Genomic DNA, 15465 nt, shown 5'->3' with positions numbered 1-15465 from the left:
GAAGAATACTCTTATTGCAATGTGGATGGCTCTTAAAAGAGCGTTTGGTTGTGCATAGTGTAGTCTATGGAGTTGCCAGAGAACAGCACCCTCCTTGAAGAAGTAGGAGGTGAAGATCTCCCACACACGGATTGCCTCTCTTGTTGCGTTGTTGGACCCCATCCTTGAAACGTCCTGCAGAGCAGCAGACTTCTCCTCTGGCACACGGGGGCAAGTTGGTCCTCGTGTCCATCCTCATGAAGTTATGCAGGACACAGGTAGCCTTCACACGCCTGAATTCCCCCACGAGGCAACCCAGATGGCCCTGGTCAAACAACCTTGCAGTGCCCTACACGGTAACTGTAAGGAAATTGTTTTGAAGGAGTCTCCAGTTACAAGGTATCTGTAGGAATATGGAAGATAATGTCATTATTAGAATTGTACATCACCAGGTCATTGTAGATTACTAAAGTATAATATCCCTTATAACAAATCATGATAACATTGGATAGATAGATGCATGTGCACACACATTTTTTGCATGTGACGATAGCAGGATCATATCAAATATAGCATCATAAATGAATACATAAATACCACTTGAAGCTTGATGATGAGTTTACCATTTGAATGTTCATCCCTTTGAGTCCAGGACTGAGAACCACTGTTCTTCATTGGGACCTCTTCATCTGCAGACAGGCTTTCACAGCTCTCTGTATCTGAGGATAGAAAACCTCACAAGAAACAGACTTCATTATACTCAAGTTAGACCGCACTGAATATTACATTACTATTATCTCCGTCCTCACTTCTAAGGACTGGAACTACACAAAAGTACCTTTCCATTCCAGATTAGTCTACTCTCTCACTTTTACAGTTGGGGCTGCTATCCTTTCACCCTCATCCGTGGCTGTTAGCTAGCTACCTTCAAATGCTTTTGGAGTTTGTTTTTTACAGTGATAAATACACCAAGATAGCTAGCTAATATGAAGTTAAGTAGCTGGTGATATTTAATTAACTTAGCTAGCTATCTATACAGTATGTAAAGTTGGCTAGATAGCTTGCTAGCTACGTTAGCAGCTAATTTGAGTTTTTTTTTTTTACATTTTCGAAATGTGTCTACTTACTTGAATAAGTTCTCCCAGCCATGTGGACAGTTGGTAACAGGGCAGCAAAGTTTGTTTGTCATCAGAGCATTTTAGAGCATATTACCATTTACATGTGAATAAATTCATGAAATGGAGAATGGATTAAACTATTTACCCATTTAATAACCAAACCTTCATATAAATTTGCTATGCTTAATTCTTGACGCACAATCGAACGTGCTGCCATATGCTGCCAGCACGCCCACAAGCAAGCCACTCTGGGCAGCCTAAGCTGCACGTAGCAATTTACTGTGTGCTAATGTACATGAGCCATCAGTCAATCCGGAAAATATCAAGAACTTTGAAAGTTTCTTCACGTGCAGTCGCAAAAACCATCAAGTAACAGAAACATCTCAACATCAACTGTTCAGAGGAGACCTTGTGAATCAGGCCTTCATGGTCTAATTGCTGCATAGAAACCACTACTAAAGGACACCAAGAAGAAGAAGAGACTTGCTTGGGCCAAGAAACACAAGCAATGGACATTAGACGGGTGGAAATCTGTCCTTTAGTCTGATGAGTCCAAATTTGTCCACGATTCACAGTTCCAGTTAGCTGGTGTTCTAAAGCCTATTGTTTCCATTCCCCTTAAATGAAATGGGAAAATGGAAAGGAAAAGAGAGGAAATTAGAGTTTTCATGACATCGGAGACGGTCTTTAGACATGTGTGTGAGTGTGTGTGTTTGTGTGTCTGTTTGCCAGGATAGATAGCTGAGTTATGACAGTTAAAAGGTCCAATCTGCTATGCAAATTGTGACGTGTGTCTGACGTATCTACACTTACCACCCAGCAGAGTCCATTGAGCAGCGCCCAGCTTTGAACACACACACACACACACACACACACACACACACACACACACACACACACACACACACACACACACACACACACACACACACACACACACACACACACACACACACACACACACACACACACACACACACACACACAGTGAAGGTGTGAACAGCCCTGTGAAACATATGGGGCCATTTTCACCTTGACCACCAGGATAGTCAAACACATCACACTCTCACACATGCGCTGTCAAACCTGTCAGATTGTGTGTGTTCACCCAGTGATTCGCTATGGGGGACACACCTGTCTTTGTGTCTGGTTCCCTCAGGACATTTTCAGGGGTTGCGTTGACACACAGGGCAGCATGCCACTGTTAAACCTGTCACTAATGTCTCTCTCTGTCTCTCCCTCTATCTCTTTCTCTCTCTCTGTCTTAGTATGCATATACACTGAGTGTACAAAACATTATGAACACCTGCTCTTTCCATGACGTACTGTCTGACCAGGTGAATCCAGGTGAAAGCTATGATCCCTTATTGATGTCACTTGTTAAATTCACTTCAGTTAGTGTAGATGATGGGGAGGAGACAGGTTAAAGAAAGATCTTTAAGCCTAGGGGACAATTGAGACATGGATTGTGTATGTGTGTCATTCAGAGGGTGAATGGGCAAGACAAAATATTTAGGTGCCTTTGAACAGGGTATGGTAGTATGTGCCAGGCGCACCATGATTTTCATGCTCAACAGTTTTGCGTGTGTATCAAGAATGGTCCACCACCCAAAGGACATCCAGCCAACTTGACACACTTGTGGGAAGCGTTGGAGGCAACATGGGCCAGCATCCCTGTAGATCGCTTTCGACTCCTTGTAGAGTCTATGCCCTAATGAATTGAGGCTGTTCTTTGGGCAAAAAGGGGGGGGGGGGGTCCTAATGTATTTGTAATGGTTGGTATACTCGGTGTACATACTTTCACTTATTTACTTGTATCTCGTTTCTGCCCTTTTAAGGCATGTCAAAACACATAGCCCTATTCTCATTTGATGTCACGTGTAGCATTCTTAGACAAAGATGAAATCATGTACAGTACCAGTCACAAATTTGAACACACCTACTCATTCAAGGGTTTTTCTTTATTTTACTATTTTCTACATTGTAGAATAATTGTGAAGACATCAAAACTATGAAATAACATAGTTGCCTTAATGCCTTGATGACAGCTTTGCACACTCTTGGCATTCTCTCAACCAACTTCATGAGGTAGTCACCTTGAATGCATTTAAATTAACAGGTGTGCCTTGTTAAAAGTTAATTTATGGAATTTCTTAATTTTTTTAATGCATTTGAGCCAATCAGTTGTGTTGTGACAAGGTAGGGGTGGTATACAGAAGATAGCCCTATTTAGTAAAAGATCAAGTCAATATTATGGCAAAAACAGCTCAAACAAGCAAAGAGAAATGACAACACATCATTACTTTAAGACATGAAGGTCAGTCAATCTGGAAAATGTAAAGAACTTTGTGAAGTCGCAAAAACCAACAAGCGCTATGATGAAACTGGCTCTCATGAGGACCGACCGCCACAGGAAAGGAAGACCCAGAGTTACCTCTGCTGTTGAGGATAAGTTCCTTAGAGTTACCAGCCACAGAAATTGCAGCCCAAATAAATGCTTAATGAAAACCAAGAAACACGAGCAATGGACATTAGACCGGTGGAAATTTGTCTTTGTTCTGATGAGATTTTTGGTTCCAAACGCCGTGTCTTTGTGGGACACAGTGTAGGTGAACGGATGATCTCAGCATGTGTGGTTCCCAACGTGAAGCATGGAGGAGGATGTGTGATGGTGTGTGGGGGCTTTGCTGGTGACACTGTCTGTGATTTATTTAGAATTTAAGGCACACTTAACCAGCATGGCTACCACAGCATTCTGCAGCCATACACCACCCCATCTGGTTTGCTCTTAGTGAGACTATCTTTGGTTTTTCAACAGGACAATGACCCACACACCTCCAGGCTGTGTAAGGGCTATTTGACCAAGAAAGAGTGTGATGGAGTGCTGCATCAAATGATCTGGTCTCCACAATCATCCGACCTCAACCCAATTGAGATGGTTTGTGATGAGTTGGACCGCAGAGTGAAGGAAAAGCAGCCAACAAGTGCTCAGCATATGTGGAAACTCCTTCAAGACTGTTGGAAAATCATTCCAGGTGAAGCTGGTTGAGAGAATACCAAGAGTGTGCAAAGCTGTCATTAAGGCAAAGGTTGGCTACTTTGAAGAATCTAAAATCGAAACTATATTTTGATATATTTAACACTTTTTGGATTACTACATGATTCCATATGTGTTATTTCATAGTGTTGATGTCTTCACTATTACTCTACAATGTAGAAAATTGTTCAAATAAAGAAAAACACTTGAATGAGTAGGTGTGTCCAAACTTTTTACTGGTACTGTATGAGGAAATTGTCTGTAAGTTGTTTTTGCCATATCGACTTGTGCTGGAATGTTGCTAGGTGGTAGAGGGCATCATGCATGCCAATGTGTTCCCCTAAATATATCTTGGAAACTTTCCCAGCATTTGGAGCCAATGAAACTGAATGAAATTATTTAAATAGTTATGCTTTTTGATTATATCTTGTATTTCATAATCTCACCCACACACATAGACATCATGAAGCACACACACACAACCTCTCTCCACCCCCCCCCCCCACCCACACAACACTCCACCTAACAGCCCATCCCCACATGCCCTATCTCAAGCCTCTCTCTCTCTCTCCATAGAAAAGTGTAAAGGAAGGGATCCTATTGAAACAGACCAGTTCTTTCCAGAGATGGAAGAGGAGATACTTCAAACTGAGAGGCCGGACACTTTACTATGCCAAAGACTCCAAGGTAACTAGTTTGTAGGTTTAACACTCCAACTATTATTATTATTTGACCAGGCCCAGACATTTCTTGGATGTGCAAGCTGTTACTTTTTTCACATGATTAAGTATGTGGGTGTAGTTAAAGGTTCAAATCATTTCTGAGTAACAATGACATACTTCACTGTGATTTTTTTCAAGCAAAATGGTCAAAAACAAAACAAAAATGGCTTCTTTGCAAAGAGAGATTTCTCAAGCTAAAATTTTGTTTGGACTGTCTGGAAGTGGTCTTAGTGGGGAAGGGAAAACTGAAAACTAGTTGTTATTGGCTGGCTGAGAGGTTTGGATTATCTTTCTTTTTGGTATATTAACTAATTTACCACCTGGTGATGTCCCCAGGCAGACCAAAACTCCAGCCCACCAAAACAGGCTGAAATTTCAGGCGATCTTTTCAAACCGCTCTTACACTAAACGGCATAATCATAATTGTCACAATTCCCCAGTATTATTCCAACCTCATAGTGTGGAAATATACACTGCTCAAAAAAAATAAAGGGAACACTAAAATAACACATTATGAAATACTTTTTTCTTTACATAGTTGAATGTGCTGACAACAAAATCACACAAAAATTATCAATGGAAATCAAATTTATCAACAAGTCAAACAAGTCAAAATGAGGCTCAGTAGTGTGTGTGGCATCCACTTGCCTGTATGACCTCCCTACAACGCCTGGGCATGCTCCTGATGAGGTGGCGGATGATCTCCTGAGGGATCTCCTCCCAGACCTGGACTAAAGCATCTGCCAACTCCTGGACAGTCTGTGGTGCAACGTGACGTTGGTGGATGGAGCGAGACATGATGTCCCAGATGTGCTCAATTGGATTCAGGTCTGGGGAACGGGGGGGCCAGTCCATAGCATCAATGCCTTCCTCTTGCAGGAACTGCTGACACACTCCAGCCACATGAGGTCTAGCATTGTCTTGCATTAGGAGGAACCCAGGGCCAACTGCACCAGCATATGGTCTCACAAGGGGTCTGAGGATCTCATCTCGGTACCTAATGGCAGTCAGGCTACCTCTGGCGAGCACATGGAGGGCTGTGCGGCCCCCCAAAGAAATGCCACCCCACACCATGACTGACCCACCGCCAAACCGGTCATGCTGGAGGATGTTGCAGGCAGCAGAACGTTCTCCACGGCGTCTCTAGACTCTGTCACGCCTGTCACATGTGCTCAGTGTGAACCTGCTTTCATCTGTGAAGAGCACAGGGCGCCAGTGGCGAATTTGCCAATCTTGGTGTTCTCTGGCAAATGTCAAACGTCCTGCACGGTGTTGGGCTGTAAGCACAACCCCCACCTGTGGACGCCGGGCCCTCATACCACCCTCATGGAGTCTGTTTCTGACCGTTTGAGCAGACACATGCACATTTGTGACCTGCTGGAGGTCATTTTGCAGGGCTCTGGCAGTGCTCCTCCTGCTCTTCCTTGCACAAAGGTAGGTAGCGGTCCTGCTGCTGGGTTGTTGCCCTCCTACAGCCTCCTCCACGTCTCCTGATGTACTGTCCTGTCTCCTGGTAGTGCCTCCATGCTCTGGACACTACGCTGACAGACACAGCAAACTTTCTTGCCACAGCTCGCATTGATGTGCCATCCTGGATGAGCTGCACTACCTGAGCCACTTGTGTGGGTTGTAGACTCCGTCTCATGCTACCACTAGAGTGAAAGCACCGCTAGCATTCAAAAGTGACCAAAACATCAGCCAGGAAGCATAGGAACTGAGAAGTGGTCTGTGGTCACCACCTGCAGAACCACTCCTTTATTGGGGTGTCTTGCTAATTGCCTATAATTTCCACCTGTTGTCTATTCCATTTGCACAACAGCATGTGACATTTATTGTCAATCAGTGTTGCCTCCTAAGTGGACAGTTTGATTTCACAGAAGTGTGATTGACTTGGAGTTACATTGTGTTGTTTAAGTGTTCCCTTTATTTTTATGAGCAGTGTATATAAAACACAGGAAAATCCAATTTTTGACTTCACTGGGCATTTATTAAGACTTTTTTCATTCATAGAGGATGTCTGTTTTGTTTATGGTTGTGTTTAACTCGGTTAAATTTTTTTGGTTGTTGTCCATCAGTCTCTGATATTTGACGAGGTGGACCTATCAGACGCCAGCGTGGCCGAGACCAGTACCAAGAACATCAACAACAGCTTCACGGTAACCATGATGACACACTACCTCTACCGTAACCATGACTACAGCTACACAGTAACCATAATGACCACCATGACTACACATTTCCAATTTTATTACACTCTTCACTGCAAAACTGTAGGACTGTGTAAGTCTTTGTAAATCTACAGTACTATGTATTCTTATACAGCTCTCTCTCTCTCTCTCTCTCTCTCTCTCTCTCTCTCTCTCTCTCTCTCTCCACCACCACCCCCCACCCCTCCACCCTCTCTCTCCAGGTGATCACTCCATTCAGGAAATTGATGCTGTGTGCTGAGAGCAGGAAGGAGATGGAGGATTGGATTGGTGCTCTGAAGTCTGTACAGAAATGGGAAACGTATGAGGTAAACACTAGTCCTCTCATCCCTCCATCCCCTCAAGCGTTTATCTTTTCATCCCTCCATTCGTTCATTCCTTCTTTTGCCTTTGACTATACTTTTGTTTTATTCTACAGTCCTGTTTCTGGTATTTACCTGTTCATTTCGAATACATTTAGTGGTAGCAGTGGGTACTTCTCATCAACTAAATTGGTAGCATTTAGCATTCAGCCATTTCGTACCATTAGTACAAAATGATGCATCTGTGTTGTATTTGCTTTCATACAGTAAAGTGAAAACTCTCGACCTCTTTCACATATTTCAAACCAATACGTTTTCCCACCAACTTTAGCATCCCACCAACTTTTTGCTGATTTTTCAATATAAATGAAAGGTATTGCCGGGACAAGGCGTCTGCTTTTATTTCCGCCAACTGACCTAGCCATGATTGCGGTAATGTTCTGCCTACAGCTTAGTATGAACTGAAACCGTAATGCTGAGACGGCATAGGTATGCACTACCTAGGTATGCACCAGCTCTTGATGGTTGCTAGGCAGCGCCCATTACTACTATCCTCCTGCCAGTTCTAAACTCTAAGAGGCATGTCACTTCACCCATCTCTTCTCATAGCCCACCACATGCACTGTCTTCTTGATGACAGCTGGATGGATCCATAAAGAATTACTGTGGTAATAAATATTGTAATAAAGTAGGCTAATGCAATTGAAGGTATCAAATTGTTGCTTATTGTAACTCCCAAAGTCACCCCAGTTGTTATAATACATTTGAAGCAATAGCTTACCCGCCTATGTTCAATTACTTCAGCACCGTTTCACGTTGCTTTGAGACAATTATAGGGACTCATCTTGATGAATGAATCAATGTCAGATTTTTCTTTTCACCGAATCTCTGTTTGGATATTGGTCAGGCTACAATTAGGCTCTGGAAATTTGAGGTGAGTGTTGCTCATGGTCATCTTGTTTAGTTGGCTCATTCATTAGCGCTGATCAGAACATTTTGCCAGCATGTTCTGTAGCTTAACAAGTGGATTATTCTGCTCTTCACTCGCAGTCGCCTAGTAGCCTAGGCCTCCTCCCAACCAAAAGCCTGTATATATATATGCCATTTAGCAGACGCTTTTATCCAAAGCGACTTACAGTCATGTGTGCATACATTCTACGTATGGGTGGTCCCGGGAATCGAACCCACTACCCTGGCGTTACAAGCACCATGCTCTACCAACTGTGCTACAATGTGATTTTTGTTTCACTGAATATCCATCTGTACATTTGGTTAATTCCCTGGCTGGGTAAATACACTATATATACACACAAGTGTGTGGACACCCCTTCAAATTGGTGGATTCGGTTATTTCAGCCACACCCGTTGCCGACAGGTGTATAAAATTGATTACCCGCCGTACAATCTCCATAGACACACATTGGCAGTAGATCGGCCTTACTGAAGACCTAGAACTAGAACTGCCCCGGTCAATTGTAAGTGATGTAGTTGTGTAGTGAAACGTCTCGGAGCAACAACGGCTCAGCCACGAAGTGGTAGCCCACACACGCTCACAGAATGGGACTGCAGAGTAAGGAAGAGCGTAAAAAAATCGTATGTCCTCGGTTGCAACACTCACTACCGGGTTCCTAACTGCCTCTGGAAGCAACGTCAGCAACATAATAGTTTGTCGGGAGCTTCAGGAAATGAGTGTCCATGGCCGAGCAGCTGCACACAACCCTAAAGTCACCATGCGCAAGGCCAAGCGTGGTGTAAACCTCGCCCCCATTGGACTCTTATGCATTCTCTGTGAAGAATCACGCTTCACCATCTGGCTGTCCAACAGACGAATCTGGTTTTGGCGGATGCCAGGAGAACGCTACCTGCCTGAATGCATAGTGCCAACTGTAACATTTGGTGGAGGAGGAATAATGTCCAGTGCAGAAAAATCTTAGCGCTAAACCATACATTGCCATACTTTCCTGTTTCAGCATAGCAATGTCCCCATGCACAAGGTCCACACAGAAATGGTTTGCCAAGATCGGTGTGGAAGAACTTGACTGGCCTGCACAGAGCCCTCAACACCTTCAAACATCTTTGGGATGAATTGGAACGCCGACTGCAAGCCAGGCCTAATCGTCCAACATCAGTGCCCGACCTCACTAATGCAATTGTGGCTGAATGGAAGCAAGTCCTCGCAGCAATGTTCCAACATCTAGTGCAAAGCATTCCCAGGAGAGTTGAGGCTGTTATAGCAGCAAAAGGGGTACCAACTCCATATTAATGCCCATGCTTTTGGAATGAGACGTTTGACGAGCAGGTGTCCACATACTTTTGGTCAAGTGGAGTTGGTATAGCTCATCTATTCATTTGCTCATCTATGACTGATCAGAAACATTTAGCAAGTGTAGGCCTATTATTTAGTTCTAAAATCCTGTGGAGGTTGTGAAATATGAACACAAGACTCAGATGCTTTTGAAAATAGGATTTCTATTATTTTCTGTCACTATCATGATAAAGATACTCTCTCCCTAACAAAGTGGAATGTAAGAAAGAGATGAAACATGGATTAAAAAAAGCATAGGCTTGGGCTCTGTTTCCAAATGTCCCTTCTTTATATGACAGCGGATCTACACGTTCCCGTGACACAAGTTGTGTGGGTGAAATACTATTTGTATTTCATTCTGTTATATTCCATTATATTTTTACTACAAAATATACAGTGGCCAGTTTATTAGGTGCACCCATCTAGTACAGGGTCGGAACCCCCTTTAGCCCAAGAAGAACCTGAATTCTTTGGGGCACGGATTCTATGTTCAGATAGGCTGTGGCGTTCAAACGTTGCATTCTCCACACCATTATACCACCTTCACCAGCTGGTACCATTGACACCAGGCAGGCCATGGACTCATGCTGCTTACACCAAATCCTGACTCTGCCATCAGCATGACGCAACATGAACCGGGGTTTGTTGGACCAGGCAATGTTTTTCCACTCCTCATTTGTTCCGGTGTTGGTGATCATGTGCCCACTGGTGCCACTTCTTCTTGTTTTTAGCTGATAAGAGTGGAACTCGGTGTGGTTGTCTGCTGCAATAGCCCATCCGTGATAAGGACCGACATATTCTGCGCACCACTGTTGTACTGCACCTTTATTTGCTGCTTGTGGCCCCGCCTGTTCGCTTGCACGATTCTTGCCATTCTCCTTCGACCTCTCTCATCAACGAGCTGTTTTCGCCCACAGGACTGCCGTCGACTGGATGTTTTTTGTTTGTCGCACCATTCTCGGTAAACCCTAGATACTGTCGTGTGTGTGAAAAGCTCAGGAGGCCGGCCCTTTCTGAGATACTGGAACCAGCGTGCCTGGCACCGACAATCACACCACGCTCAAAGTCGCTTCGGTCACTCGTTTTGCCCATTCTAACGTTCAACCGAACAGTAACTGAATGCCTCGATGCCTCGGTCTGCATGTCTGAAGAAACGAACCCTTTTCGTGAACGGGGCGTTGAGTGTGTTGACTGTGATCGGGGCGGGTGTGTCTCGTCTGTTTAATGAACAAAATAACCAACCTTTGATTTCATTCATTTGGATGTAACATAACTGAACTCAAAATATGCCATTCTATTGTTTTGAAAATAAATTGTATTCGTCTTAAAATGTTTCTTAGGACCTGCCTAAACAAATTTAAAATGGATTTCTTTTTGACGGTGTATATTCACTGGATGTAATAAAATAGATGCCCACCCACATCTGCACATCACTACTACCACTCATCACGTCATGCCGGCATTTGCACGGGAGGTACAAAAGGCTTATGCTGGCAAGAATATGGTATAAATGGACCTGTCTGTAAGGGGGTCATATAAACATTGCCCAATTTCTTTTACAGCCAAAATACCGTAAATCCTATGTGAAAGCAGTATTTCTCTCTCTCCCCCCTATCGTGCTTCCTTCTTGTAGTCCTGTGTGGTTTAGTTGGTAAGAGCATGGTTGTCGTTTCAATTCCTACAAGGATTATCACACATTCTTAAAAATTTACTTACTCTTGTAAGTGGATTTGAGTAAAAGTAGCATATTCTTCTCTCTCGCTTCTCTCCCTCCCCCCTCTCTCTCTCCCTCCCCCATTTCTCTCCCTCCCCCTCTCCCCCTCTCTCCCTCCCCCATCTCTCTCTCTCCCTCCCCCATCTCTCTCCCTCCATCTCTCTCTGCAGGCCAGTCTATTCAATATGGAACATTTTTCTGGGATGCATAACTGGTATGCCTGCTCCCACGCCAGACCCACCTTCTGTAATGTGTGTAGAGAGGCCCTCTCCGGAGTCACCTCCCATGGACTGTCCTGCGAAGGTACACACACACACACACACACACAGACACAGACACACACACCACCTTCTGTAATGTGTGTAGAGAGGCCCTCTCCGGAGTCACCTCCCATGGACTGTCCTGCGAAGGTACACACACACACACAGACACACACACCACCTTCTGTCATGTCTGTAGAGAGGCCCTCTCCAGACTCACCTCCCACGGACTTTCCTACGAAGTAACACACACATACCCTCAAGCACACTATTTTCATTCATGCAACTTTACATCCACAGCTTTAATTCAAAGCAATGAAACAGGTTCAAATTTGTTTTTTGGTTTCTATACACACTCTCTCTCGCTTTGCCTCATTCTCTCTCCCTCCCTCCCCCAGTGTGTAAATTCAAAGCCCATAAGCGATGTGCGGTGCGCTCCACCAACACCTGTAAATGGACCACGCTGGCCTCCATAGGAAATGACATCATGGAGGACGACGAAGGGGTGGGTAAACACAAAGTCTCTTTACACCGACATGTCTATTTCATTGACTTAGCAGCATCTTCTTGTGCTCATTTAAACACTGATCAAGTGAAACAACCTTGCTGGTCTAAGCCACTGCCTCCACAATGTTAGCAGTGCAAGCGTGGGTTCGAATCATATCCACTGCTATTCTAGTACATCCTCTCTCCCTCTCCTCCTACCTTTCCTGTCAGTATTTCACTCACATTTCTAATGAATATGGAATAATATGAAAGAAGTGTGACTGTCGCACAGTAAGGCTTTAAAAAAGGAATGACAAGTCAAAGATTACTTACACGTGTAACATATTCGATATGTGCGTGTTCACAGGTCTCCATGCCTCATCAGTGGTTAGAGGGGAACCTACCGGTCAGTGCGAAGTGTGTGGTGTGTGACAAGAACTGTGGCAGTGTCAGGAGACTGCAGGACTGGAGATGTCTATGGTGCAAGGCTATTGTGAGTCTATACACTCGCACGCGCCCACACACACGCACACACAGTATCTGAACATCACTCTTCAAGCCAGAAAAACATCCCACACTCCATCATAATCTGTGGTGTCCAAAGTGATGCTACAGGATTCTGGGAAAGTGTTAGATCTAAAAGGTCATTGGATGAAATAGTCACCTTTCTAACATTCTAAATGCCACCCCTGATTCATGGTGTGTGTGTGTGTGTGTGTGTGTGTGTGTGTGTGTGTGTGTGTGTGTGTGTGTGTGTGTGTGTGTGTGTGTGTGTGTGTGTGTGTGTGTGTGTGTGTGTGTGTGTGTGTGTGTGTGTGTGTGTGTGTGTGTGTGTGTACAGGTGCACAGCAGCTGTAAGGAGCAGATGGGAAAGGCGTGTCCTCTGGGTCAATGTCGGGTGTCAATCATCCCTCCCACAACCCTCAATAGTATCGACTCTGACGGTGAGATACACACACCACACTTTCTCTCTCTATTTCTCATACCCGCACACACAAACGAGGATGGAGGACTCGTTCAAACGCTATCTTCTTCTTCTTCTCGCTTTTCCTTACTGACCTTTCCTCCCTTGGAAGTTGCTAGGAAAGGAAAAAGGCCAATTCTCAGAAACAATCCGGATGCCTCTCTGTAACGGAAATGTGTCTGAAGAGATAGCCTTGAATTGTACACAGTATACATCTTCTCTGCTCTATCTTGGTGTGTGCAGGTGACTGTGACTTTCTCCTCAGACCAATTGGCAGAACCCCCAGAATATGTTCTGGAAGTTAAGATAGGAGACATTGCTCCGTTTCTTGGGAAACTGAGTCCGCGCGATAACAGCCAGTCACCTGCAAGAACCAACCCTATGAACCATGCCTATGTAGCTTTTTTTGTGTAGCAGTATATAAGAGGACTGAAGGGACTTGTGGCAGACTTGTACTTTGCACGTGTGTTTGTTGTAACCTCTCCAGGTAACTGATAATAAAGAGTGATTCATTTGATATTGACTTCAGGTGTCCCTGGTGTTGGATTTCCACACCCCAAGAGTGAAGACAACCACACACCCCAAGAGTGAAGACAACCACACACCCCAAGAGTGAAGACAACCACACACCTACGGCCCCAAACTAAACCCGTGTTTTTATCTTTCCCTTCAGGCTTTTGGAAGGCCACCTCTCCCTCCTGCACCTCTCCTCTCCTGGTGCTGTGTAACTCTAAGAGTGGAGACAACCAAGGGGTTAAGTTTCTAAGGAAATTCAAACAGCTGCTCAACCCTGCACAGGTCTTTGACTTGATGAACGGAGGACCACAGCTGGGGTAAGAGTGCGACATCTTGGCCGTGTTATAATGTATTTGATTGATAACCGTTAGATAACGCTTTGCTTTAAACCTGCCAGGTATAAGGCTTTATAACTTGGTATAAGCACGTATGAGCCTTTATAATCTCTATTGAAGGTTCATAATACTGGTATTTATTCAGGATCATTATGAGATGATATTAAGACATTAAAAGGAGGTTATACATGCCCATGACGTCTCTTAATGCATTATAACGGCATCAGGGACTACAGATGAAAGTTAGCTATCTAGCTAAATCTGGGGCAATAGCATGTAATACATAGTCCCTGACAGATAAACGACAGAAATTCCAAGTCATTATACCTGCTTTAAGTTAAGTATTATACCCTGATGAAGATAGCTTGTCTGTCGTAACGTTGGTTATTAGGTTATACAATGATTGAATCTGAGCTCCTAGAGTGTGCAGCTCTCCTTTTCTTTTTTGAAGTGAAGTATTACCAGTCTTTCTTGTTAATGTTGATCCTTTGTAACAATCTTTGACTATTGACTATGAGAAGTGCTCCACTGATTCCAGCTCTCTGTTTCTCACCCTCTCTTTTCCAGTCTACGTGTGTTCCAGAAGTTCGCTACGTTTCGTATCTTGGTGTGTGGCGGGGACGGTAGTGTTGGCTGGGTCCTGTCTGAACTGGATAAACTCAACCTGCACAAACAAGTAAATCTAGAAGAGAGAGAGAGAGAGAGAGAGAGAGAGAGAGAGAGAGAGAGAGAGAGAGAGAGAGAGAGAGAGAGAGAGAGAGAGAGAGAGAGAGAGAGAGAGAGAGAGAGAGAGAGAGAGAAGAGAGAGAGAGAGAAGAGAGAGAGAGAGAGAGAGAGAGAGAGAGAGAGAGAGAGAGAGAAAATGTGGAAAGATGGAGAGCGCTAGATTCTGATCAGTAACAGTCTCTTCGTATGTCTGTGTGTATATATATTGATCTCTGTTCTGTGTGTTTCACCACCCGACCTCCCCTCCAGTGTCAGCTAGGGGTCCTCCCTCTGGGTACAGGTAATGACCTAGCCAGGGTGCTGGGATGGGGAGGACTATGTGATGATGATGCTCAACTGCTACAGATCCTGGAAAAGCTGGAGAGAGCCACCACCAAGATGCTTGACAGGTAGGAGCGAGAGAGAGATGAGGGGAGGAGAGAGGTAACTATTTTTATGTGCTAGAGCAAGATTTCGAGACTACATTGAATAAAGGGGCACTAAAAGTCACATGGGCAATTACAGTGTAGTTATGAAAGGTATTTTATGAAAGCCATTTACAACTAAAAGGTATTTACTATCTGAAAGGTATTTATTATCTGAAAGGTATTTGCTATCTGAAAGGTATTTATTATCTAAAAGGTATTTATTATCTGAAAGGTATTGACTGTCTGAAAGGTATTTATTATCTGAAAGGTATTGACTATCTGAAAGGTATTTATTATCTGAAAGGTATTGACTATCTGAAAGGTATTGACTGTCTGAAAGGTATTGACTGTCTGAAAGGTATTTATTATCTGAAAGGTATTGACTGT

The 15465-nt window shown here is 44.0% G+C and overlaps 1 protein-coding gene across 4 annotated transcripts in view; it reads left to right on the top strand.

Moving 5' to 3' along the window:
* The window catches only part of si:dkey-172j4.3 (diacylglycerol kinase delta), a 118908-nt gene that overhangs the window by 64200 nt on the left and 39243 nt on the right, over positions 1 to 15465 (top strand). For all 4 annotated transcript variants that reach the window (XM_052460027.1, XM_052460026.1, XM_052460028.1 and 1 more), the window contains 10 exons: positions 4711 to 4821; positions 6932 to 7012; positions 7267 to 7371; positions 11555 to 11687; positions 12043 to 12149; positions 12498 to 12623; positions 12972 to 13074; positions 13768 to 13927; positions 14513 to 14621; positions 14921 to 15060. In XM_052460027.1, the coding sequence (XP_052315987.1) occupies positions 4711 to 4821; positions 6932 to 7012; positions 7267 to 7371; positions 11555 to 11687; positions 12043 to 12149; positions 12498 to 12623; positions 12972 to 13074; positions 13768 to 13927; positions 14513 to 14621; positions 14921 to 15060 (1175 nt within the window). The remainder of the gene's footprint in view (positions 1 to 4710; positions 4822 to 6931; positions 7013 to 7266; positions 7372 to 11554; positions 11688 to 12042; positions 12150 to 12497; positions 12624 to 12971; positions 13075 to 13767; positions 13928 to 14512; positions 14622 to 14920; positions 15061 to 15465) is intronic.

The sequence above is a fragment of the Oncorhynchus keta genome, chromosome 13 (assembly GCF_023373465.1).
Source record: "Oncorhynchus keta strain PuntledgeMale-10-30-2019 chromosome 13, Oket_V2, whole genome shotgun sequence".
In the NCBI taxonomy this organism is placed as follows: Eukaryota; Metazoa; Chordata; class Actinopteri; order Salmoniformes; family Salmonidae; genus Oncorhynchus; species Oncorhynchus keta.
Note: the sequence above shows the minus strand (reverse complement) of the source record. Positions and strands in the feature narration are given on the sequence as shown.